The sequence below is a fragment of the Urocitellus parryii genome, chromosome 3, assembly GCF_045843805.1.
Source record: "Urocitellus parryii isolate mUroPar1 chromosome 3, mUroPar1.hap1, whole genome shotgun sequence".
Classification (NCBI taxonomy): Eukaryota; Metazoa; Chordata; class Mammalia; order Rodentia; family Sciuridae; genus Urocitellus; species Urocitellus parryii.
Window position 1 is genome coordinate 165,609,141 of NC_135533.1, and position 25,846 is coordinate 165,634,986.

The window sequence follows — 25,846 nt, forward strand, 5'->3', positions numbered from 1 at the left end:
TGGTGTGTGTACATTAGTAACTCTGGACAGAACAACCAGCGCCATTTATAAGAACTGCTGAGCATTTGAGAAGAGAGGAGTATCATGGTTTGAATGTGAGGTGTTCCCCAAAAGCTCATGCGAGAACGTTCAGAGGAGAAATGACTGGGTTATAGTCTTAACCCAATAAGCAAATTAATCCCTGATGGGATTAACTGGGGGTGGCTGGAGGCAGGTGGATGTGGCTGGAGGAGGGGGCATTGGGGGCGTGGCTTTGGGGTCTCTCTTTGTCTCTGGAGAGTGGAGTCTCTCTCTGCTTCCTGATCACCATGTGAGCTGCTTCCCTCCACCACACTCTTCCTCCATGATGTCCTGCCTCCCCTCGAACCCTGAGGAATGGGGCGGGCTGTCTATGGACTAAGATCCAGACAAACCTTTCCTCTTGTATAGTTGTATGGGTTGGGTCTTTTAGTCACAGCAGTGGAAAAGCTGTCTAAAACAAGTATCAAGGAGAAAACCCTCCAGGAGTGCGATCAGGCAGGTTCTCTGGAAGGACGACAGAGCTCTGTACCCGACAAGGGAGTGCACCTGAGATCTTTCCTGCAGAGACAAGCTGCACCTTCTTGACCCCCAGTGCTCACACTGAGGCCCATCTCCAGGATGCTCCAGTCCAGGACCGTACACAGTGAGGAACAGACACAGGGTTGTTCCTGTCCGACTGGGGTGGGGCAGCCTGGTTCTGGCTCCTTCTCCTCACTTGCCTGCCTCCCTCCCTTTCAGGGTGGTCACACCTGCCGATGAGTCTGGACGCCCTCCCTCCCTCCTCCTAGTCCCTCTCCCCTTTCTCTCTCCCTCTTGCATTTAAAAAATCCCATCCTGGCACCTGCTTCAAGGCCGACTCTGATGACCAACCACCAAGTACAGTTGGCTGCGAGGACCAGATTACTCATGGTGCTCTCAGTTGAAGGAACATATTAGATTCTTTTTCTTTTTTTAAAAAAAATCACTTAATGAGAAATTAACATTCTGAGATATGACTCCCAGAGCTGAAGAAATAAAAGCTATTTCTGATCTGCGACAGAAACCCATATTGATTTCTTTTCCCTCTTTACAACATCTCTATCATCATTCCCAAGCCAGAGTCTCTTCGAAGGGCACAATTATTTATGCTCCTTCAAATTAACAGATCATACAAATCCCTCACAGACCTTCCATGGCAAATGCAAGTTCTTTTAAGCTATTTTAAATGTCTATTCCCTTTCAGATAAGTGAGAAATTCTTATGCCTTTCTCTTCTCAATGGAAGCCGAACTCGAGGAGGCTTTGGTCCCCCTCCTCTTAATCTGCTTTTCCATTTTGAGATTTTTATTGAGGAGTTTGTATGTTTCCTTGACATTCCTCTGGCTAATAGTTAACTGAGCACCTACTCTCTACCAGATACAGTGTGCCATATACATATACATAAGTATATGGCACACTGTAGCTGGGATACTTATGTAGGTAAGAAATGAATTAATAAACAAGCAAGAGCCAGGCATAGTGGTGCGTGCCTATAATCCCAATAGCTTAGGAGGCTGAGGCAGGAGGATCTCAGGTTCAAAGCCAGCCTCAGCAACTTAGTGAGGCCCTAAGCAACTTGGTGAGACCCTGTCTCTAAATAAAACATAAAAAAGGGACTGGGGATGTGGCTCCGTGGGAAAGCACCCTGGATTCAAACTCTGGTCCCAAAAATAAATAAATAAATAAACCAATCAACAAGCAAGAACATTCCAGATGAACTTCAGTGCTTTGAAGAAAGAAACTTGGAAGATATAACAGACAGTGAAGGAGATGGGAAGAGGCAGGCAATCTGACAGAATAACCAAGAACTCACTAAGAAGGCAAGATCTCAAATAAGACCTGAAAGCATAAAAGTGAGATCAGACTGGGTACAAGTGAGGGGAGTTCTGTCCCCACAGAGGAAGCCACCACGGCTGGGAGGTAACAGGAGGAGGGGTCTGCAGCTTCCTTCCCTTCCCTTCCCGTGACAGCTGGCCTCAGTCTGCCTTCATCTTTGCTCTAATTCCACATCTGCACAGTATGGGGGCAAAGCAACCTATCATTGCTGAATAAATAAATGAACTTACTTTGTAGGGAATTATTATTATTGTTTTTGGTCCTGGGGATTGACCCAAGGGTGTTTAACCACTGAGCCACATCGAAATCCTTTTGAATCCTCTCTAACTAGAGACAAGATCCTGCCAAGTTACTGAGGCTGGCTTTGAACTTTCGATCTTTCTGCCTCAGCCTCCCAAGCCACTGGGATTACAGGTGAGTGCCACCGTGCCTGGCTGGGAATTATTCTTTACAAGTCTCCTGATTTCTCAGCTAGACAGCAGGGTCAAAGGCACAACCCAGGCAACTCTGCTGCCATCCACAGCCAGTAAAGGATTCTCCAAGGGAACAACTTCTGCTAAAGGTCTGTATCTCTCCTTCAATCCATCCTTGAAATGCCATGCCCCAAGGCAAGGGCATTAGGGGGGACCTGTGGATCTGAGATTAGGTCATGAGGTCAGAGCCCTCACAAATGAGATGAGTACCCTTTCCTGAAATTGACACTTGGGGAGAATCAATGGAAACATCCCAGATTGGGATAATTTCAGATACTACACTTCCATTTGCATTTGGTTTATCACTGTTACCAGCTATACAATGGAACAGTAGGCAGAACTGATCAGTTATTCCTAAATCCCACTTAAATGAACCCTCATAACTGGTTCTAGTTTCCTTGGGAGAGGGAGAGGGAGAGAGAGAAAGAGAGAGAAAGAGGGAGGGAGAGAGAGGGAGGGGAGAGGGAGAGAGAGAGAGAGAGAGAGAGAGAGAGAGAGAGAGAATGAGAATGTTTGCTAAGCTCTACAGAGTTGGTGCAGGTCTAATGACAACCCTCTCAGAGGGTGTGGAGACACGTTTTTGTCACAGTGGGCTGGGGGTAGGGAGGGGGAAGGAGAGATTTATTAGGGTTCCTAATGCTATTTCTGCCAATGTCTTTGGAATTCTAATTAGGTTATTAAAACTTTGCAAATCACTGCATTAGATGAAGACTCCACACCTCCCCGAGACAAGGGTACTTTTGAAATTAGAGGATCTCGATGTCACAGGTAATGATGGACTGCCCATAATAAAACTGCAGGGAAATTCCTCCAATAAAAACCAGTTGGAAAAGACAGAACCCATCCATCTTGCTTTCTCTTCCACTTTTATGCCTGGGGAGAAGATGCACGCCCTGCACAACATCAGTCTAGCCTTTTGCAGTCGTAGGGACTACATCATGCTTGTTCACACGCTACGAAATTTAATGACCTATCCTGGCGACTTATTTTTGTCCCACCCTAAACCTAAGAGGCAGATAGAAAAAATTTATAAGTGGGAAGACGCTTCCAAGAAGAATATTTTTAGGAGAGAGATGAGACAAAAGACAGGTATGATCCAGTAGAATAGCATCCCTTAAGGCGTTTTGATTTATAACGTATGCATTCAAAAGTGGTGCCCGGAGAGAAACAAATGGATTCCTGTTAACCCAGACCCATTTGCAGGTAATAAATGGGCGTGCCCTTTACCCATCAAATAATGGCTCTAATGCCCTTCAATATCAGGGGATGAGAAATGGGTGTCACCTTCTGTCCTCTGCAAGATAACCTGTTTCCTCTAGTGGGGGACTCAGAGCCCTACACATTCCAGCAAAAGGAAGTAGATTTGGCTTTACTTACCATGATGGACGACACCCTTCAACCCGTGGATAATAGGATCCAGTGCAGAATTGTCCCTCGGACTGACCTACATGTAAAGGAGACATGATTGGTTAAATCTATTCTGGCATCAGATACAACAGCCTCAGTTTAATCTTCTAAAAAGAAGGTGGGGAAACAGATGTGATCTACCGAGGCTCTTAGGTCTCACGTAGACCCTGGCTCGCACCAAATGCAGGATATTTATGACATAATAAAATCAAGCAAGGAGGTCTAAATCAAAAGAAAGAAACTTCGCAGAATACATAATAACCAGAGAGACATACCATAGTCCTAGCAAAATCTTAAAGGCAACTTCGAGACTTTTTTCTGCTTCATTTTATTAAAGGTAGCCCCCGATAGGCTAAAAAGTCACTGAAAGAGAGCCATCCATCATCGACTGAGGATTTCAATACCTTCTGGGGTTTTTCCTTCTCCTTAGAAAATGCATCTGTTCCCTGCCAATGGATTCTCCTTGAGAAGGACCCCAGGCCCTGGAAAAATGTCATGACATACGGGGCATTTGTCAGAGTTACTCAAAGCAAGAAGGTAGGGGAAAGAGCCCCAAGAGGCAGTGACTCTGCCTGTTTCCCTGTGTGAACTTAATGTTCCTAATACCAAGCCCTCCTTGGACTTGTCTCATTCTTCCCCTTTACTGCCCCTCATCAGAAATCCTCAATCTTGCCCTTTCTAGAAAATTAACATTTTACCAGCATATTCCAAGTTTTAGGTACTTTCCTTAGAATTACATTAAATATTTACAAATGGAATGATGTCTTGAAGGTACTTCAAAACAATCCAAGAATAGACAGCAGGCAGAGCGAGCAGGGTACGGATGCAAAAAGACTGACCTTCACCTTGGGTGATGGGTAGAGATGGGTAATTAGACCTTTTTTTTTTTTTTGAAACCAGGGATTGAACCCAGGGGCGTGCCACATCCCCAGCTCTTTTCATGTTTTGAGACAAGGTCTCACCAAGTTGCTCCGGGCCTCACTAAGTTGCGGAGGCTGGCTTTGAACTTGTGATCCTCCTGCCTCAGCCTCCTGAGATGCTGGGATTACAGGCGTGTGCCACTGCATCTGGCAATAAGACATTCTCTCTACTCTTGTGTATGCTTAATTTTTTTTCCCAAAATAAAGAGCTTTCAAAATTCATTATTTGTGGTCAGCACAGTTCCGGTCTTTAAATTTTTTTTTCCCTCCAGAGATAGTATTTGCCATTAATCCATTTCTTACATAATGAAGTTATGCGGTCATAATGAACCTCTCAATGTGTGGCAAGATCCAATTTGATGCTTCAAGTTAGTTAATTCAGAGGAATCCAGATCCATCCCTAGATGGAATTCTACACTGACTGCCAATTTCCCACACTCTTTCCTCCTCTTACAGATGTTCCAGTGGGGAACTAGTTTGCACTCTCTGATAACAATCTATATCTGGTACATTTCCTTCTCTTCTGTGCTTCAGCATCACTAAGCAAGAGCTATGTCTTCCCAATTATACCTTCCTAAGGGGGCACCAACCATGCTCAAAGACATTTTTAGGTGTCACTACTCAGGGTGGACAGGGAAAAGAAGGAGAAAATGTTGTTGGCCTCAAGTGATGAGAGGCCAGGACTATGCTAAATATCCATGTGCTCAGAATAGTACCCCTGTTAACAGAATCACCTGGCCTGAGATACCCCTGGTGCAAGGGGCGAGGGTGGGAAGCCCTAGATAATTGCTGTGTGAGTTAACAGTGATCACACCCTAATGTCTTAGTTATGCCTAAATTCAAAACAGAGGTGCTATTATGCACAGAATTGTATTTATACACTAATAAAATAATGTGGACCTTGTGCTATATCATAAACACCTCAGGTATGGGGAAAAGAAAAAAGATCAACAAGTAGGGACCCAGTGTAGCAGTCACAAATGTAGGATTCTAGGAGTTGGCATGAGTGTACCTCCAAATTGCCTGAGGACAAGCTCAAGCCAGGGTTGGTACGGGTTGAAACATCAACATTCGTGAAAGGTGAACATGCACAGAATACACCAGATCAAAAATGTATTTGAAGAAATATTGTAATTTGCACCTTAGCCATTGAAATTCAAATACTTGGCCAAAATAGAACTACAACTCAAGAATGCAAGAGAAGAAACTCTAACCAGAGAATGTGGCCAAATTTCAAAAGTCCTGAATACAAGAAAATCCCAGAGAAAGATCCCATGTCAAGTCGAAGTTGTAGGTGAAAAACAGAACCATAATTAGGTTGGGACGAGTGTCCCCATGTGGCACTACTGGGAGACTGGTGGAACCATTAGGAGGTAGGGTGTTGGTGAGGGATGTGGCCTTAAAGGGAACTGGACTGTCCCCTTCTTCCTCTTGTTTGGCTTCCTGGCAGATGAGGTGAGCTGATGTGCTCTGTCACATACTCCTGTCATGATAGCTAACTCACCTCAGGTCCCCCAACACGAGACCAATCAATCATGGACCTGAACCTCCCAAACTGTGAGCCCCAATGAACCTTTTTTTCCTAAGTGAATTATCTCAGGTGTATTTTTACAGTGATGAGAAGTTGACTAACCCAGGTGGTCTCTTCGACTCAGTCTGGTGGAAATATTCATGCCAATTTAACTACCTGTAGTTACACTAATATCTGTCACTCTAAATTCTTCCCATCCGGGCCACAGGCAATGCTGCAGTTTGATTTTGATTTTCCTCCTTCAAGAGTGTATAACAATTTCTCCTCCCTTTTGAAATCCAGTTGTCTACATGACTTGCTTTGGCTAAGGTGAAGTTACTGACCGTCATACACACGGGCTCAGACCACCAAGGGAAGAATCCCAGGTTGATCTCCTGGAGGAAGACAGAGCCCTGGGAGCAGACAGAGACAGTCCCTGCCGAGGTCCTTCAAGACCCACCGGTTTACCAACTATCAGACGGGTGAGTGAGTCACTCCAGGTCATTAAAGCAAGCCCCAACCACAAATAACCAGCTGGCCTATCAAATCATGAAATAATAAAATGACTGTTGTTTAACTAACTGGGATCATTTGTTACAGAGCAAAACTTGGCTATTGGAGCTTCTAGGTCTGTGTATAAAGGTAGAGGTTGGGGGATACACAATATCAATTTTCTTAAGTTATTGCTATGGTTTATCACAGAGACAGCTCATTAAGGTTCTATACGATAAGTCTGATCAACTCAGGTGTTCCTCCAGAACTGTTACCCTTCCTCTACCATGGTGACCTTTCTCAGATACAGTAGTCTCCCCTTATCCATTGTTTTTACTTTCTGCAATTTCAGTTACCCAGAGTCAACTCTGGTCAAAAAATATTAAATGGAAAATTCTAAAAAGTAATAATTCTGAAGGTTTAAATTGTATACTGTTCTGAGTAGCAAGTTAAAAATCTCATTCCATTCCACTCAATACTGTCTGGAATATAAATCATCCCTTTGCCCAGTGTATCCACACTGTATCAGTTACTTTCCCATTAGTCACTTAGTAGCCGTCTTAGTTAACAGATTAGCTGTCACAATACTTGTGTTCAAATAACCCTATTTTACTTAATAATGGTTCCAAAGTGCAAGAGTAATCATGCTGGCAATTTTGTTAGAGTATACTTTATAAGTGTATTATTAGTTACTATTGTTAGACTCTTACTATGCCTAATCTATATTATGTATATATAAATATATGATACTATATATATATATATACACAAACACATTATATATACATACATATATATTTAGATTTGGTACTATGTGGTTTCAAGTATTCACTGGGGTTTTGGAATATATCCTTTGCAGAGAAAGGGAGATTACTGTGTTGGATGATCCATACAAAATGAGAGGGGATGTATTATAGTTAGAGGGACACTTGAATGCATTTAGTCTTGTCTGATGATATGAAGTCTCAAAGAAAAGTATCCCTAATCCTCCATGACTGACACCCGCTGATAACATTTGTAGGCCATGCAAGAGAAAAATAACCAGGCAACCCAATCCAAGTTCAATTTCAGTTCACTTGTGCTTACAGCATTTCATTCTTTGTACAATACTCAGATGTGGCCTCATCTGAGCTCAGAAGCCTGACCCCAGATTCTAAGCGAACCCATCCATGGAAAGCCCTCAACCCTGTCCACTCTGCCTCACAGCCTCAACTTCTGGTTCATCCGGTTGGGGTTGAAAAGATGGATGAGGAGAAAAGGAGAGAAAATGAAGATAACTGGCTGGTCAAAGACATTTACTGATAATACTGAGCTCATTCTCCAGGCAAGTGTCTTGGTTCCAAATCTCTGGGTGGGGAATCCAAATAGCATGCTAATCAGTAGATTTGTTCCAGTAAGGTACAACCCTAACAGAAATAATCCCTTCCACTTATTGTTTCAATCAATTTGCCACTTAAAAATTTGTGGACATAAGCTAAGCCATTTGGGCAGCTTTTAAATACGGCGACAGAAAGAAAGCAGATTTAGCAACCCAAGTTTACATTTATATTCTGTTCTCTGCCCAGGGTAGACAGGGCAAGGGAGTGAAGACAAAAATGGAATCCTCAATCAGGCACACATCTGGGGGGAGCTTCAGGCTCCTCATCTGTGCAATGGGAACAAGATCTCACCCCATTCTCATGCAGACTGAAATATAAGGTATAGACTCAGGATAATGGTGAACAGAAAGATAGCATCTGCCCAGGGATGGATAGCATCCAGCACCAGGTTAACCTAAATTGTCAAATTTAAACGAATATCAAACAACAGCATGTTTGTCCCTGAGCTTCTCAGCATGCTTGGCTCTCAAAGTGAGGCCTCTTTGAGCTCCAATTTCAAAAGATCCGAATTTATGTTTTATTTGACATCCACTCGATTTTGTAATATGCTGCTCCTTTTAAAACCACATGAGGACTTTTCCTGGCTCTTGAAACTTGCCTCCTCCACTTTAAGATCAAAGGAGTTACGCAGTAATCCCGAGAAGGCAGCAACTGCACAAATGAGCTTAAAATGGTGGGGGAGAAACAGGCAACGCCCCTCTCCCTGCAAAACTTAGCTCCTGCCACTTCCATGTTTGAGCAGATTTCTGTGACATGAGTCATCTTCAAAGAGATGGCACACAGACAGGACTGAAGGTTTTGGGTTCAAGTTTTCCAACTTGAACCCAAAACCTTCAGTCTTTAGATATACCCCAAATGCACAGAGACACTGCAATAGAGAAAACTAGGACATGTAGGTTTGGACTGAAGGCCAATTTTCTTTCCTCCTCCCTCCTTCTTTTTTTGTGCCAGGGATTGAACTCAGGGGCACTTAACCACCGGGCAACATCCCCAGCCCTTTTGTGTATTTTATTTAGAGACAGGGTCTCACTGAGTTGCTTAGAGCCTTGCTAAATCACTAAGGCTGGTTTGAACTCACAATCCTCCTGTCTCAGCCTCCCATGCCACTGGGATTACAGGCATGCACCACCGTGCCCTGCTAAAGGCCAAATGTGTATACATATGGATGAAACAGAAACTTCATAAAAAATCTTTCCACAACACAGCTCACCGTATGGATTCAACCAACTATCAAATTAGTAGCAAACCTATGAATAACTTCTAGAGACACGCTCACAATCCAGAACCTACGGGAGGGCTTGTGTTTATTTCCACTAGAGCCCAGTGAAAAACAGACAGGGAGGCCCCATCAGACCGCAAGAGCTTGCCATTTCCTTTGCCTGCCCCCTGTGCCATTTGTCCCTCATCTGGGATCCTAATAATTTTCAATCTATCAAGTCCTGGCCATCTGCTAAATAGGACGGCCAAGAGAACTGACTTGCCTTGAATCCGACACTACCAGCTGCTCCGTTAGACCCATAAACCTCACATCCAGCCAATATCTTCTTGTGGGAAAAAGGATTTATGCCTGCTGTGGGTGGATGGCCACACCATTAACCATGGCTACAGGGGAAGGAATGGACAGTGGGACCAGAGATTCCACACAGCCTTTCCGAATCACAGAGATGATGATTCACCCACACCAAGGTTTAGCAGGTTCCTATGTATTGAGATTTAAAACCACGTGATCGGGCTGGGGATATGGCTCAAGGGGTAGGGCGCTCGCCTGGCATGCACGGGGCGTGGGTTCGAGCCTCAGCATCACATAAAAATAAAATAAATATGTTGTATCCACTGAAAACTGAAAAATAAATATTAAAAAATTCTCTCTCTCTCTAAATAAATGAATAAATAAATAAAACCACGTGATCATCACAAGGGCAAGTGCTTCTCCTGGGGTCTGATTTCACTTCCGAGTCTCCTATCCACCCATGGCTCTCCTTCCGTGACTCTCACCCCGAGAGCCACAGAGGCGAGGATGTTGTAGTCGGTTCCACTCTGGCTGTAGTATCTTGGTTACCATTCACTAGAATCTCAGTTCAAGTTGCTGTCAAGAAGTTCCTGGCAAAACATTTATAACTTGGCTCCTTGGGAACCACTACTTTTCATTTATTCCTTCCCCACCAGAGCCAAGCACAGATTGGTTTCCTTTATTAAAAAGTTAAACACTTGTCAATAATTTAGGCAAAATGTGTCTACCATGTGTCAAGAAGGCAACGGTAGCATTACACCACGAACTGCTGAGCTCTATTGGAAATACCCTTTCCTTCTCGACTCTTCTTTTTATGACTCACAAATATTGCTTTTCTTCTTCAATAGTCTAAAGACTCAATATGGGATGTAGAAATTCCCGTTTTTCCCTTCTGACACCCCAACATAATTTTCTTTTTTTTTAAATTTTTTTTTTGTTGTTGTTGTAGATGGACACAATATCTTTCTTTTTAATTTATTTGTTTTTATGTGGTGCTGAGGATGGAACCCAGGGCCTCAAGCGTGCGAGGCAAGCACTCTACTTCTGAGCCACAACCCCAGACCCCCAACATCATTTTCTGTTCTCTATTGGGCATCATTTCAGCAAGGGGATTATCAATGGCCCGAGTCAGAGGTGTGGGTGTATGTCGCATCCCAAACTGCCATGGGATAGAGTCAGAGAGGAAAAGAGGGATGCAGTTCAGAAGGAGGCAAGAGAGCTTTGCAAAATGGTAGGATTTTTTGTGAACAGAAGGACTGTATTCTTCCAACCAACTGAAGGCTGAGGTGACCAAATGTGCATTCCTGGCCAGAAGGCTGGTTTTAAATGTGACTATTAAAATCCCAGGACTCTACACTGAGCCTCATCTATATCTACAAAATGTCACTGAGGTTTCTCAGCAAAGAGCACTGTTAGAGGGGAAGGGTCTGAGCCCTGGATTGTCACCTAGGTTTTGGCACTTGATAAAGACAGTCTCCAGGGACTGGTTTCCATCAGCAGATGAGAAAACCCCTAATTCCACAACCATGGGCAGGATTCATATGAAAAGGAAACACAATTATAAATACTAATAGGGTTCACCCTCCTCCCTATGAATGCAGCTTGAGCTTACAGACATGGCTTACTTACTGTTAATTCCCAATATGAGCAGAAACTCATCAATTCACAAATTATTATCCCCAGAGAACCGAGATTCACAGCCAGAGAAAGTCTCCGAGGAAATGAATTTTGTGCTCTTGGTCTACAGAAACTGACCGTGCTCTGTGGCCCCTCTGCCCCACCACTGGAGTATGGGCCGTGTAGCTGTCAGATGTGGCTCGGAGGACTTTATTACTGGAAAACCCAATGTCTGCAGGGCGACAGGGAGACCAGGAGCAGATCTGCACAGGTGCAGATCAAGGCTGCAGCAGGCTGGATCCTTGTCCATACAGGAGATTTCTCATTTTCATGCGAATCACAGTGTTCCCTGGGCTGCATCTGCAATTTCCATTTCCTCTGGCTTTGGATTCACCCAGCACTTCAACCCAAAGCCAAAGCAGAGGGGAGGGAGGGTGCAGGCCAGCAGAGGCATCTGGCAAATGGTGCTTCCAGAGGGGCCACGTGGTGGATTCTGTCCTCTTTTTAATGCTGTGTCTCAGAGCCAAGAAAGTGGCGGGAAGCTTTTATAGCCACTCAAGAGTGGGGGCCCACAGCCACATGTCCCACCCCTGTCAGTCTTCTGCAAGCAAAAGGCTGCTCCTGATCTGGAAAGAAGCAAAGAAGAAATTCCAACCCGGCCAAGTAAGGCCTGGACTCTTAAGCTACAATGCAAACTATTTCACAGCAATATTGTCGTGACCTTTGAATTAAAAAAGAAAAAAGAGGAAAAAAACTAGGAGATGTGGTGGAGCCTGGGGCAAAAAAAAAGCTTATTTCAGGTTCGGTGACTCGCCTGCAAGTTTCCCTCACTCCCACTGCCCGCAGTGCTGGACAACTTTGACTTTCCCTTGTTACTAATCCCGCCACTCACTGAAAAGCCCCAACAATATCAAAGGCTTAGGGGAGAAAGCAGAGCTGGCTGTTTCCATTCGTAGCAAGTGACTTCAACAGAACCACGTTGGATGTGACCTCTCACCTTTGCTTTTTCATTCCCTCCAAGCAAAATGCTGCTCCGGGCACTGCATTGACAAAAGCCTCCGAAGCCAGAAAGCATCTGTGTGGGGACTGCTTTCAGTCCCCTCCAGGTATGCAGCAAGAAAAACATGAGACAGACAGACCGGCACATTACTGGATCAAAGGGCTTGCCAGGTGGATCCTCCTTAGGTGTCGGTGAGGTCACGGTTCTCCATAATTAGAGGTTTCACATTCAAAGGGAGTAAAATTAGTCTAGGAATATAGCTCAAGGATTCAGCACTTGCCAAGCATGCACAAGACCCTGGGTTTGACCCCCAGCACTGCAAAATAAGTAAATAAATAAATATCGAAATGATCTGACTCATCTTCTAGTTGTATAAAGAGGGGGGAAACATGCTATCATGGTCTTAGTATATATTTGTGGAGTGGCAGAGCTTGAAGCACTGCATGTTTATAATTTGGACTAAGCATCTACTGTAGGCTGAGGTGGGCTGCAGCTCCAGATATTTAGACTTTGTGTAATTAAAAAAAAAAAAACTTTTCAAATATATATTCTTTTAGTTGTAGTCGGACATGATACTTTTATTTCGTTTACTTATTTTGATAGGTGCTGAGGATTGAACCCAGTGCCACAACCCGAGCACCCCTAGTGTCATTTCTTCCCCCTGAGGGTGGGCTGGATGGGGTGGCATTTTGGAGCCAAGGTGATGACAAGTCACTTCTAGGATTAGGTTACAGAAGATTCTAACCTCTGTCTAGCTAGCCCATCAGTATCCCTCACTGCCCAAGTGCGCTTTGGGGAAGTAGGCAGTCCCCCGGGAGATGCCCACAGGAAAGTACCTGAAGGGGGCTTCTGGCCAAGAGCTAAGGGGGGGGGGCCTCTTCAGTCAAACAGCCCTTGAGCTTCTGAATTCTACCAACACCCTAGTGCACTGGGAAATGGGTTGTTTCCCAGCAGAACTTCCATATGAGCCCACAGCTTAGCTGACATCCTGGTGGCCGCCCTGTGAGAAACCTTGAATCAGAAGACCCACAGAGCCACGAGAAGATCCATGCCTGCTGCCTGAAGTTGCCAGATATAAAATCATTTCTAATCCAGCGGTGGATAACCATGTGCCAGGACCTGGGTAGCAGAGCAGCTCATGCAATTCTGTAAATCCCAGCAAGTCCTGTGTGCCCACAGAACCAGAGTGTAGCTGGATGTCACCAAGGGAATGAAGTCCAGGTTTCCATAAAGAATTCACATGTCACCATCTTTTTATACTGGAAATATTGAAAAGCAGTTTCCCATTTTTCTGAGTGAGCTCTCACCCCTGAGGGACCCTCAGCGGCTATGTGACATCACAGCTTCTCCAGCTGAGTAAGGAGCAATGTGTTTGGAAGCCAGGTTCCAACCAGGACAACTTGGCAAAAACTAGAAGGCCCCCAAATGGAGAAAATGAACGCCAAAAATCAATTCTGGGACCAAGTTTGCAGTAGTGTTTATGTTCAAAAAAAGAAAGAAAACCAATAAATGGCAGCATGGAACCTAAGGCGTCCATCATGAAAAGAGTCCCTGAGCAAAGCCCAGGCCACCACACAGCAGCAAGGCACCTGCTGTCTCGAGCTCACAGTGACCATGTGCAAACACATCAGGCACCACATCATGAAACACTGATGGACAGATCCCTGAATGCAGCCTCTGAAGATTGATTAAGTATCAATCCAGCCTTGTAGGCTGCTCCCCCCACCCAGCCATGCTCTCAGGTCAATGGCTTGCTGCCTGATGATATGAGAGAGACGTCGGCTCCCTGTCACTGTCCTCTGAAATAAACTTGCTAACTCATCTAAACATCCCACTTGGTTCACTAACACTGCTTTCGGGAGCTCCCTCCTGCCTGAAAGTTGTCTGAGCATCTGATTTAAAAGCTTTTGTTAAGCCATGTTTTGGGGGGTTATGAATCAATTATTTAAGTGGACAAACATCTTTACAGCCACCAATGAGGGGCATTCTTTTCTAGCCAGTGGTCGTTGAAAGCATATCCAGCCCCATCTCAGGGAGGACCTGGATTTATGCTAACCAAACAGTTGGGCTTTGTATTTAAAATGCACCTGAGTTCAACAGAAGATAAAATTAAATTCCAACAAGGAGAAGACAAAATCTTTCCCAGCAGGCCTTGATTGATAGAACACACCATTTGTAGCAGAACGAAATGGAAAACCAGAAAGTTTGTTCGTAGCTATCACGGCCTCACTGGGCCAACTCTGCCTCCTTTGAGAAAATAATATGACTTCTTCATAGAGCATGTAGTCTACTTATTTAAGCAACAGTGCTCAGCGGCTTTCAATTCTTCCAGCAGTTCAGTTGGAAAAAATGGCTGGTTCCACAGGGCGGAGGAAAGAGGGAGTGCAGGAAACATTTAACCAGGAGGCAGCTTATCTTATATAAAACTGTCATTGACAATAACCTGGGGCTAGGTAACTCCTTAGGGGAAACAAATGCAGCTGTATCTTCTACAGTTGAATGCAATTAGGTCATCTTCAACAGCTAGTTGGGGTAAAAGACTAGTCAGTGGTTACCTGCAGGGTGTTTGAAAATAGACTCAGATTCAACCCCCCTCCCTCCATCTCCTCCTTTCTTTTAACAGCTGGACTTTCATGGGAAAGTTAGTAACAACTTCAAATTCCTCATCTCTAAAATGGGGATTATTCTTGGACCCAACCTTATAGGACAGGTGAGATGGTTATATGAGTGCTTAGCACAGTTTCTGACTCACCTAAGAGTCTTAAAAACTGAAGACACAGCCATTCTGCCCCTCACCCCCACCAAAAGACAGTATGCCCTGCAGGTAATGCAACCAGGTATAGAAACACACACACACACACAAATACAGCTGGGGATGTAGCTCAGTTGGCAGAGTGTTTGCCTCCCATGCACAAGGCCCTGGGTTCAATCCCCAGCACCACAAACAAAACCCCCAATACACTCTTACTTCTGGTTACAGACAGACCAACTACATTGGGGTCCTGAGATAAATTCAGTCAGTCCGGATCCCTACGACACCACCCTAATCTCTCATCTTCTATTTCATTTCAATAAGATGGCAACCATCAGACCACATTTTCCAACCTGGGAATCATTTTTGTTGTGGTTTGGATATGAGGTGTCCCCCAAAAGCTCCTATGTTAATGTAGGAGGCAAAATGATTAGATTATGAAAGGCATAATCTAATCAGTGGATTGATCCACTTGATGGATTAATAATTTGAATGGTGGTCATTGCGGGCAGGTGGGCATACCTGGAGGGAGTAGGCTGTTGAGGGGGTGTCATGGGAATTGGATATCTTCTCCCTGGCTCCCAGCACACACACTCTGCTTTCCAGCGGCAAGAGCCGATCAACTTTCCTCCATCACACTCTTCAACCACGAGGCCCCTCTTGGTTCCAGAGCAATGCAATCAGATGACCATGGACAGAACCACTGAAGTCATGAGCCCAAAAGAAACTTTTCCTCCTCTAAGTTGTTCTCAGCAGGCATTTTGGTCACAGGGATACAAAGTTGGCTAACATAATTTTGATTCCTCTCTTCCCTGGCATACCCACATATGATGCTTCAGAAATCCTGGAGGACTCTGCCTCCTAAACACATCTTATACTTTCCCTGAACTTTTCTTCTAGCTCCTCCACTCTTAACTCCATCCTGGGCCACAACCATCATAACCTGAAACTACTTCCGACATTCTTGGTTAACTCTTGTCCCTACTCTCTGCTGTGCCATCAATTCCTTCTTCGCATAATAGAACAATGGTTCTCATCCTGATTGCCCATCTTTAATCAGTGTAAAACCATGCATGCACAAGACTGACTATTAAAAAAGACCAATAAAGCAAGGGTCCTTTTTTTTTTTTTTTTTTTTTTTGGTCTTTTTCCTCTTTCTTTATCAAAAATTTTCTCCTAATTGGTTGGACACAAGTATTCCCAGTCATGCTGCCTTGGTTCCAATCCAAGTCCAAAACTGCCAAAGAGTGACAGAGGTTGGCAAACTGTGGACATTGGGGTAATTCCCACCTACTGACTGCTTTGTGTAAATAAAGTTTTATTGGAACACAGCCATGTCCACTCATTTGCATATTGACTGTGGCTACTTTTGTGCTCCAACAACAGAGTTGTGCAGTTGGGGCAGAAACTGAAGTTTCTCCTACAAAGCCAGTAAGTGTTTATTCTCTGACTTTTAACAGAAAAGTCTGCTAATCCTGCTTTATACCAGTAACTCCTGTGACTTTGCTCAGATTTCTCAGTCTATAAAATGGAGATCCTAACAGTACTTCCCTCATAGGGCTATAGAGGGTCAACTAAGATAAGGTGCAAAAATATACCAAGTTTAGTGCCGAGTATGTACGAAGAATTCAATCAAATATTAAATGGTGTTAAAACTGTTATGCTAAAATCCACCCATTCACTAACTCAGACATTCAACATATATTTATTAAGTACCTAATAAATACCAACAATTATAGTAAGCTATTTTTTACTCCAGACAAATCTACTAGGTTATTAGATGAACAAAAGCCAACAAAAACAAAACCGAAAGCAATAATTAACAACCCCAAACCCAGAAAGTGAAAAAAGAAAAAAATATATTGGGAGATACACTACAAAAACAAGCTTAGTGCCCCTTGCAGAACAGTCTTCAAAAAAATCTTCAATAAATGAGTGACTGATGGTTGTCTCACTGGTTTGACTACCACAGAGAGAAAGTCCCAATGGTGGCACAGAATCTGGTGAAGTCTTATGGCACGATGAACCGTGTCCACCTGTAAATATCATATGAAAATCTCCAAACACCCAGAAACAGCTTTTCACAGGAGTTGTATTATTCAGATCTTGATATCACTGCAAGTCATTTAGAAAGACTAAGAGGGCGCTGGGAAGTGGGAGAACTTAGAATGTTAAGTTTGCAAAGTTCAACACTGTTATAGGTGCCCTGTGCACCAGTCCTGCTGGTAGGTGACCATGCGGAAGCAGATTGTCAGCCACCTCAGAGAAGATCCTGTGAAGATTTCAAACAATTCTTATCGCTTCAGATCAAAGCTTTACAGAATGCATTACATGCTTCATTGCCTTCTTAGACATAATTTAAGCCTCTGTAAATGACTAAAGATGGTGCTTTTGAATAATAATTGGGTGACTAGGTTCTCATAAAGCAAATCTTGGAGTATAGGCACCCACCCATGCTGAGGGTCTCAGAAAGAATGACATGGAGTTCTCTGCTCAATGTGGTGCAAGTGCTGTAGAGAACAAACGTACTGATGTGTAAACTGGTTCCTCTGAACTTTCAGAATTACTTTAGAGCTGTTGCCTATCAGTTTCTCAAAGTTGTCAGGTAACAGAACTACACTTAAGATGTACAGCAATAAGAAAACTCATTAAAAAAAAAAAAAAAGATGCAAGAGGGCCTTAGTCCAGCTTCATAGAAATGGAGGCCCTAGGTGACTTCTGAACTGTGATCTGCCTTTTTTTGGCGGGAAACGGCATGTACTGGGGATTGAAATCAGGGGTGCTTTACAACCAGGCTTATATTCTCAGCCCTCTGTGAGACAAGATCTTGCAAAATTGCCCATGGTGGCCTAACCTTGGAATCCTCCTGCCTCAGCCTCTCAAAATATTGACTATTACTTTAATTGGAACAGGTGCTTTTGACATATGGAAATCTCGATCAGCTAAGTTGAAGACACTGTAGCAAACTCTTTTGCTGGAGAGGGTGCTGGGGATGGAACTAAGGACCCTGCACATGCTAACCACATGCTCTAACTGCTGAGCAACACCCCCAGCTTTACTATAACAGTATTGAACTTTGCAAACTTAACTTTACTTTACTTGAACAGCCCTCCTTACTTCTCTCCCACTGTTAGAATTTAGAATGTGCCTTGGATCCATCAATACCTGGTACATCAATGTGTGGTACAGGTACACTCTATAAACTTAGTTGAAATTCTTAGATATAATATCACTGACCACATACATAAAGGACATATTAGTTCCTATCTTTGGATTTCACTGACAGTAGAGAGCAAACCCAAATCTCACCGTCTTTCCTCCCTTTTCTCAGAGAAGCAACCCACCTGCTTATATTCCCAACTTCTTGAAAATCTGTTGATACCTACCACCCAACACAATTTTACTTGGGAGTGTGCATCCAAGATAAACTCTCTTTTGAATCTCCCGAGGGAAAGGGAAATTTTCTGTGTGTGATTTTTCATCGTCTGCATTCAAGTTGAGAAGATAAACCAATAGGAAGGTTATCTATGGATTTTAGATATTCTATATACCCCCTCTCATGAAACCCAAGGGAGATTAAAATTCTGCCTGGTTGGTGGTCAGGCCACGAGGGTACTGAATAATCAGGGGATAGGATGATAAGAGACAAACGTGACGACGTCCTGAAAAATTTATACTTTCCCGATGCCCTGGAAACATGGAAGCTTTGACTGGGCCTCTGTTCAAGAGAAGCATTCAGCCGAATCCCACTTTAATAAGGCTAAGTCCACTAGTGCAAGCTCCTTAAGAGTATCAAGATTATCAATTACTTTATGTATTTTGTATTTAAAAATTAGTTGCTTTTAAAATTAATATAACTTTGTAGGCCAACATGTATTATTCTGTTTCTTTCTGACTTCTTTCACATGTTCAGCAGTGTATGAGGGGCACTGATTACATCCAGAAATGAGGATGGAAACTTTAGAACAGCACAACCTGATGAGTTACAGTTACTAGAGTGGCTCCCAAATCAATATGCCCCGTGTTCATGGTCAAGAGAGTGTCAAGCCAATTAGTTAAGGGGGGTATAATGTGCAGCTACTTTTAAAATTAAAACTAGGGCTAGGTGCAATGGCACATGCCTGTAACCCCAGCAACTTGGGAGGCTGGGGAAGGAGGTTTGCAACTTAGAGGCCAGCCTCAGCAATTTACCAAGGCCCTAAGTAACTCAGTGAGACTTTGTCTCTAAATAAAATAGGAAAAGAGCCGTGGCTGTGGCTCAGTGGTTAAGCACCCCTGGGTTCAATCCCTAGTACCAACAAAAAAAAAAATTTAAACTAGGTATACTCTTGAGCCAGGAAATCTATATCTGTGGCTATTTAGTGTTGTTCACCATAGGGGAAAAATGCAAAGTACCACTGATCACTAATTAGTTAAATAAATAAAGACATCACTGTTGGTATAATGTGAAGTGGTTAAACAAGGACAAGAAACATCTCTTAACTGCTAACACGCAGATGTGATCATGGCATATCGCTGGGGTCAAAATCACTTCAAGAGTTGTTCACCCCTCTTAGGTTAGATGTTTGTATAAATGCTTTTAAAACTTCTGACTGCAGAGAGAGTAAACATCAGTGGTTCCCTCTGGAGGGGGTGGGATCAAGGGGCATCCACTTTCCTCTTCTCCTTAAAAGCTGCTCATGTGGCTTGACATTTGTGTGAGCGTCATTACTTTTAGAACATAAGGAAGTTATTGCATGCTGAAAAACATTGTATTCAGATGTTGCTATATTTTATATATAGATTTATATTGGCATAAGCATCAAATTTTATATGTGAATTTTGTGATTTGGACCTGTGCATGCATCAGATTTGGCATACCTTTATTAGATATATTAATGTTAAATCTATTGACTTATATATGGTGGTACTGCAGTAAGCAGGCATTATAGCAAAGACCAACCCCAGGCTGGTGGTGGGAACCGAGCCACCTTGGTGTCCAGGTGTGGCTGTGTTTCTGAGGCACTGTCAGACATTGTAAATCCAGAGCCGGATTTCCCGGCGACTGGTAATAGGCTACATTCCCGCACAACTAATCTTTAATATGCTCTGCCATGTGAAGCTGGCCCAGGACAGAAGACTGCAGGTTCCCTGAACTGCAGAGAGCCCAGCCTCACCCCGATCCAGGCAAGGAACACGCAGACATATATTTACTAAACATAAGAAGCATTTTTCCCAAGTAGGTCCTGAGTGAAATCAGTTGTCCAACAGGGATTCTTATTTTTCTCTGTGAATTGGGATGCATGTGATTCTCTATACTGCAGCAGGCTTTCAGGTGACATGGGATGAAGTGACAGGCAGACCAGATCTAAGGAATGCATCCCGAAGTGACCAATGGAAGGGGTCATCGTACAAGTGTCAAACGTGGACATCGGATACCATAAAGGGGTCTCCTGGGCCCTTCCTCTCACACAGTCACACCTTAGGGACCTGGTGGGGCTGTTTCCAGTTTAACCTGGTATTAGTTACAACCACCTTCATTGCACCTGCAGGGCTTCTGCTGCCCCGGCTCTCAGATGGCTTTACTCAATGTCCAGGCAGGACAAAGCCAGTGCTGGCAGCAATCTATTCTTTTTCTGAGTCCCAACAGCTAACATGTAGCCTGGGCTCTCAGAGGCCACACAGCACACTATCCTAAGAGCTTTAGATCCATTTCCCTTAACCCACAATGACCCATCACAGGAAAACACGTTCCTCCTGGCCCATCAGCTCTGGCAGCCACGGCTTGGACAGAGCAAGAGGTTCAGTGACAGTCACAGCTAGAACACGGGGGTGGTGTGGATCCAACCTAGGACTGGGGTGTTTCTGGTGCTGTGTGGGCCACTGCGGACCTCATCACAATTCCTCACCCTCATAGCTGTTTTTTCCTTCTGAGAGAGATCTAGAAGGGCCTAGGAGGCCAGGGCAAGGTGGTGGTGGTGGGGGCAGGGCCAGAACAGAGGAGCACAGAGAGGGTCATCTGATGAGGTCAACTTCCTGCTGGACCAAAGTGCTCGTAGACACAAGCAGGGACCCAATCAGACAGACACTTCATACTCGTGCTGCTAAGCAGGAGAGAAAACCTAAACTAGAAAAACTAAAACAGATGTGTGGACAGAGGGGGCAGCAATCAAAAATAGTGAGGAGACTATTGTCAGGGAGGAGATAGGAAAGGAGGAAATTCCAGAGACCATAAAAAGAACAGGCCAAATCTCCCCTACTGGACTCCCAGCTCTGGGGCCCCTTCTCTTTGGAGAAGTCTGTCTCTGGTCGCTTTTGCAATAAACCTGCTGCTTGCTTGCTCTTTCGATGTCCTGCTCTTCAATTCTTTGCTGAGCAGCGACAACGAACCCAGCTGTCTTAGATGGTAACACTTCCAAGGGCTATGATCATTTTTCTAGTCTTTCAAATCCTGAAGGATGGCACAGACTACCAGAAAAGTTGTTAAAAAATCCAGACACACACACACACACACACACACGTAGGTGAGTGCTTTGAAGAGAACAGACAAAACAACAGATTCCCTAATTAGTGTAGGAAAGTGAGATAAATGGGGGACAACTGGTAATTGAGGGAAAATAAGGACTCAGAGTGAATATTATTTCAGGAACATGAAGTTAGACAATTACAGGGTTCTTTCACATCGGGACTCAACCGTGAGGCTTTATCACATGGATCCACACCACGCTGTCAGTCACAGCCAGGAAGAAGACCCACTAGGCTGGATAGACAGCGTTTGTCATGAGCTGGTCAAGGTCAAGTGTCTTTAAGGAGTCCTGCTCTTCAAGGTGAGTCCTGGGAAAGGCCGTTCTAGTGAATTCCAGAGCATCTCCCTCAGCTCCAAAAGCACAGGCCACCAATGTGATTAAACTTGTTTATAAGAACTATAGGTACAGTTTCACTTGAGCGATTTGCTAGAACAATTCTGGAGAACTCCAAAGGCAAAGCCCACCAACGTGATACAACTTCTCTCTAAGAACTGCAGGGAACACAGTTTCTAGGATGATGATATCCTAAATATGATTCTTCAGAGTGTACATGTATGAAGAGACACCAAGGCGTCCTCAGGCTAGCTCCAAGAATCTTTATTTATTTTTTGAGGAGTACCAGGAATTAAACCCAGGGGCTCTTAATCACGGAGCCACACCCCCAATCCTTTTTTATATAGGGACAGGATCTCTCTGAGTTGCTAAGGGCCTCACTAAGATACTGAGGTTGGCTTTGAACTCACGATCCTCCTGCCTCAGCCTCCCGAGCTACTGGGATTACAGGTGTGTGCCACCGCATCAGCCAGGCTGGCTCCAAGAAACTTGTGTGCAAATGTTCCCAGTCCAGAACCGCTTCACACGGAGCCCTAGGATCTCCAAATCACGCCATTCCATGGAGCGCGGCTGCTTCACTCTCCTGGCTGCCTTCCAGTGATTTTATATAGTACAAGAGATGCTTCCTAAAGCCCCAGAGTGTGCATATTCAGATGCCACTTCAAAAAATCTGGTGTCACAAACTATTTATTTTCATTGATTACTGAGGATCTACCAATTTATAGCCCTTGCAATTCCTACCAGCAAGTACTGTGTATGTAGACAAAATGGGAAACAATTGAAAAGACAAATGAACGCCCTGGCGCTTAGAAATGCAAACGGATTGTACAGAACAGAATATGGGTGTTCTGCAACATTACTTAGTCAAGAAATATGAAGCAATACAAATGCTAATGGGACCGTATGCCGCCTTGCAAACTCTATTGCATTGTTGGTTAACTTCTCACACACACACAGGTTCTGTCTCCCTGACAAACTTGCAAGGCAGGGCCTGAGTACCATTCCTTTTTTTAGCACCTACTCCAGAACCGAACAGACAGACGCTGCTGAATATATCTTTGCTGAGTGGATAAATGCCTTCATATTACAGAGGCATAAAAGGGTATTTACTTATTTTGTGCTCAATGCAGTCATGATGGCCAAAATATTCAGTACCTGATTATGGAATGTCTGATGTCATCTATACAAAAATAAAATCTGTTATGGAGCACACTGAAAGCAAACGGGGTACTTGGTGGTGAGTTGGCAGTTTAGTGGCAATTAATTCTTTTCGTAGGTGGCTTTTTCTCTTACCCTTCTCCTTAAGAGTCCCATCAGGAGATGGAAACCACACCCGTGATTTGAAAGTGGAAGATTTAATACAAAGAACTGATAACTGATAAAAGGGGGAGTAAACATCTAAAAGAGAAGGAATGAGGACGGTAAGAGGTGTGGGGAATGCTAATGCACAAAGCAGCTATTACCTCTGCAAGATCAAGACGATTGAAAAAGAAGGGCTCTCAGAGGTCAGAAGTGGTCCTTCTTCAAGGCTGACGTTCAGACCTCTGGAGAGGATGAGAACATCACAGGAACACATAGCTCAAGACAAGGAAACTGCCAAAGGATGGACTGGCGCTGGCCTATAGAAATGACCCTGTAGGTATTCAAGAAGGCTGCTGGAGTGGGTACTGACCACAGAAAAGTGCTTCATGTGGTTGGAGAGAAATTTACCAGAATGCACAGGTCCTAGCAAGTCCAGTGTTGGTGCACTGGAGTTGCTCACAGGGATAGCCCGCCTTCAAGGAAGAAGTTGCTGGAAGGTCTGGGCTATTGTGAGAGAGGCTGAGATGAGACCCACTTCAATTCCCTCTTAACCAAGTACCCCAATTGCTTAACCACTGCAGGAAGGGCAGCCCCAGTCCTACTGTCCTTTGCAGTGCACCCTACCGCCCTCTGCTGACAGAGCCTATCACTGCATCTGATGCTAAAAAAAGACTGGCACAAAGTTGGGCAAAAAAAGGCAAATTTGTAACTGCTTAACTGGAATACTTTCCATGGGAGGCATTGAGGGAGAAGGTAGAGATTTCCACTGGTTCATCACCAGCGGGTGCTAAAAATTTTTATAAGCCATTGATTAAAATCTCTTTCCCTCTGTTACTCGAGAATGTGAAAACAATAAGTACTTAATTTGATGGGTGGCACAAGTCAGTGCTCAATAAAAAGGTGACAAATGAATGAAGGAACAGATCGATGTTTTTACTGATTTATCTTAAGCTAGGACTCTGGTTAGCATGCCCCTTTCTCAAAAGAGTATCAGCAGGCCCAGCTAGGACAGAATATGTATCTTGCACATTTCCTTTCTTACAAGATCAGTTAAGAAAACTTTCACTATAATATGTGACATATTTTACTCAAAACTCAATTTGTATGGAAAAAAAATCCCCAGTGAGGTCTTAATCTATTTTATGCACTGGTATTTATAGCAGATATAAACATTTCTTGGAGTGAGCATGTTATCTTCTGGGACTTAGACACACTTTGGTTGTGTAATAAAAAGTTATCTTCATCATGTTATCTGTTGTAATGGTATTTCATACACTTTTTTATGCTGAAGGCATATCAATGTACCTTTAATAGCTCAGAAGCTTCCTTTCTATGAAAACTTAAGGAGACACACATCTCTACCTAAATGGGGAGGCGATTAATCATTTTACAGAAGTATGCTTCATTGTATGCGTGATTTACCATATAGGTCTTTGTAACAGTTGGTTCCCTAAGAATCTGATTCTACTGACAAAATTCCAATTGAGACACAATCCATCATAGCCATGCCAACTGTGAAAGTGAGATATAACCAACCATATGTCTGTAATTTCTATTTCTACAACTAACTGTTTCACATTTCTCTTGTTCTCAGCCTTAATTGGAACACCTTGAACACCTCTAAATTACAGGTTTAGAGAGATTCTGGTTCAATATAAGAAATCAACTTCTTAATGTAGAGAGTAGCCTGACATTGATATTTCCAGAAGGTAATCAAGAAAAGACAGCTACCACTTTTCTTTTTGTTAAGTTTCCTGTGATAATACAAAGGATTAATTTCATCTGATGCAAACCACATGATCCCTCAGACCCTCAGAAAGGAAAATGGATGTGACATAGGCACCCAAAGATATCCAGGGCTACAGAATCAGATAAGGTTCAAAGGATCTTAGCTACATAACTGCTAAGATGTACTGCTCCATGAAACACACGAGTATCTCTTCTTCTTGTTACTGGAAAGAAGCGTTTCACTAAAAACATCCCAATGTCATTCAGAGGTTGGTTGCACAGGGGGCTGGAGGTGTAGATCAGAGGGATAGCCCTTGCCTAGCATGTATTACACACCCTGGATTTGGTTCTCATGACTGCCAAAGAAAAGATTGGACTAAAAGAGAATTATATATTGATGCCCTAGGACCAACAACATTTTGGCTATTGGATCCCTGACAACAGTCCTCTCTTTTCTCATCTCACTTTCCTGCCTGAGGTAGGACATCCAGTACGTGGTATCTGCTGAGATGTTTAACAAAGTGATACCTAACTCTGAAGCTAGCGTCCAATAACACAGAGAAACACAGCTCAACCTGGGGGGCACATCCCTGAGCCTCTTGTGATTTTACCTCTGTCTCCACAATGGAAAAATGATGGTATCAGTAGGGAATCTGTCCTTAAGGGCTCCTTTTGCTTTTGCTATAGATAATACAGTTGTTACCTAAGAGGTGACTCAGGTTGAGTATTCCTTATAGGAAATGCTTATGCTTGGGACCAGGAGTGTTTCAGATTTCAGGTTTTTCAATTGTCAAAATATATGCATATCTATAAAAAGATATCTTGGGGATGGGACCAAAGTCCAAACATGAAATGCATTTATGGCTCAGATACTGCCCATGCCCAGTTTGAAGGTAATTTTATGTTTGTTTAGTACGCCTGCATTTTGACTATGACCAGTCACACACATGAGGCCAGATGTGGAATTTTCCTCCTGTGGTGTCAGGCTGGTGTTCAGGCAATTTTGAATTTTGGAAGATTCACAATGTTGGATTGATTCTCAT

General features: G+C 43.6%; 1 protein-coding gene and 1 non-coding gene across 3 annotated transcripts in view; one reads left to right on the plus strand and one right to left on the minus strand.

Annotated features, from left to right (window-relative positions):
* Window positions 1-25,846, minus strand: part of Ptprg (protein tyrosine phosphatase receptor type G) — a 715,889-nt gene that overhangs the window by 163,031 nt on the left and 527,012 nt on the right. For both annotated transcript variants that reach the window (XM_077796194.1, XM_077796193.1), the window contains exon 6: window positions 3,725-3,791. In XM_077796194.1, the coding sequence (XP_077652320.1) occupies window positions 3,725-3,791 (67 nt within the window). The remainder of the gene's footprint in view (window positions 1-3,724; window positions 3,792-25,846) is intronic.
* Trnag-ccc (transfer RNA glycine (anticodon CCC)) lies at window positions 15,053-15,126 on the plus strand. Its single transcript has one exon. It is a non-coding gene; the product is annotated as a tRNA-Gly (tRNA).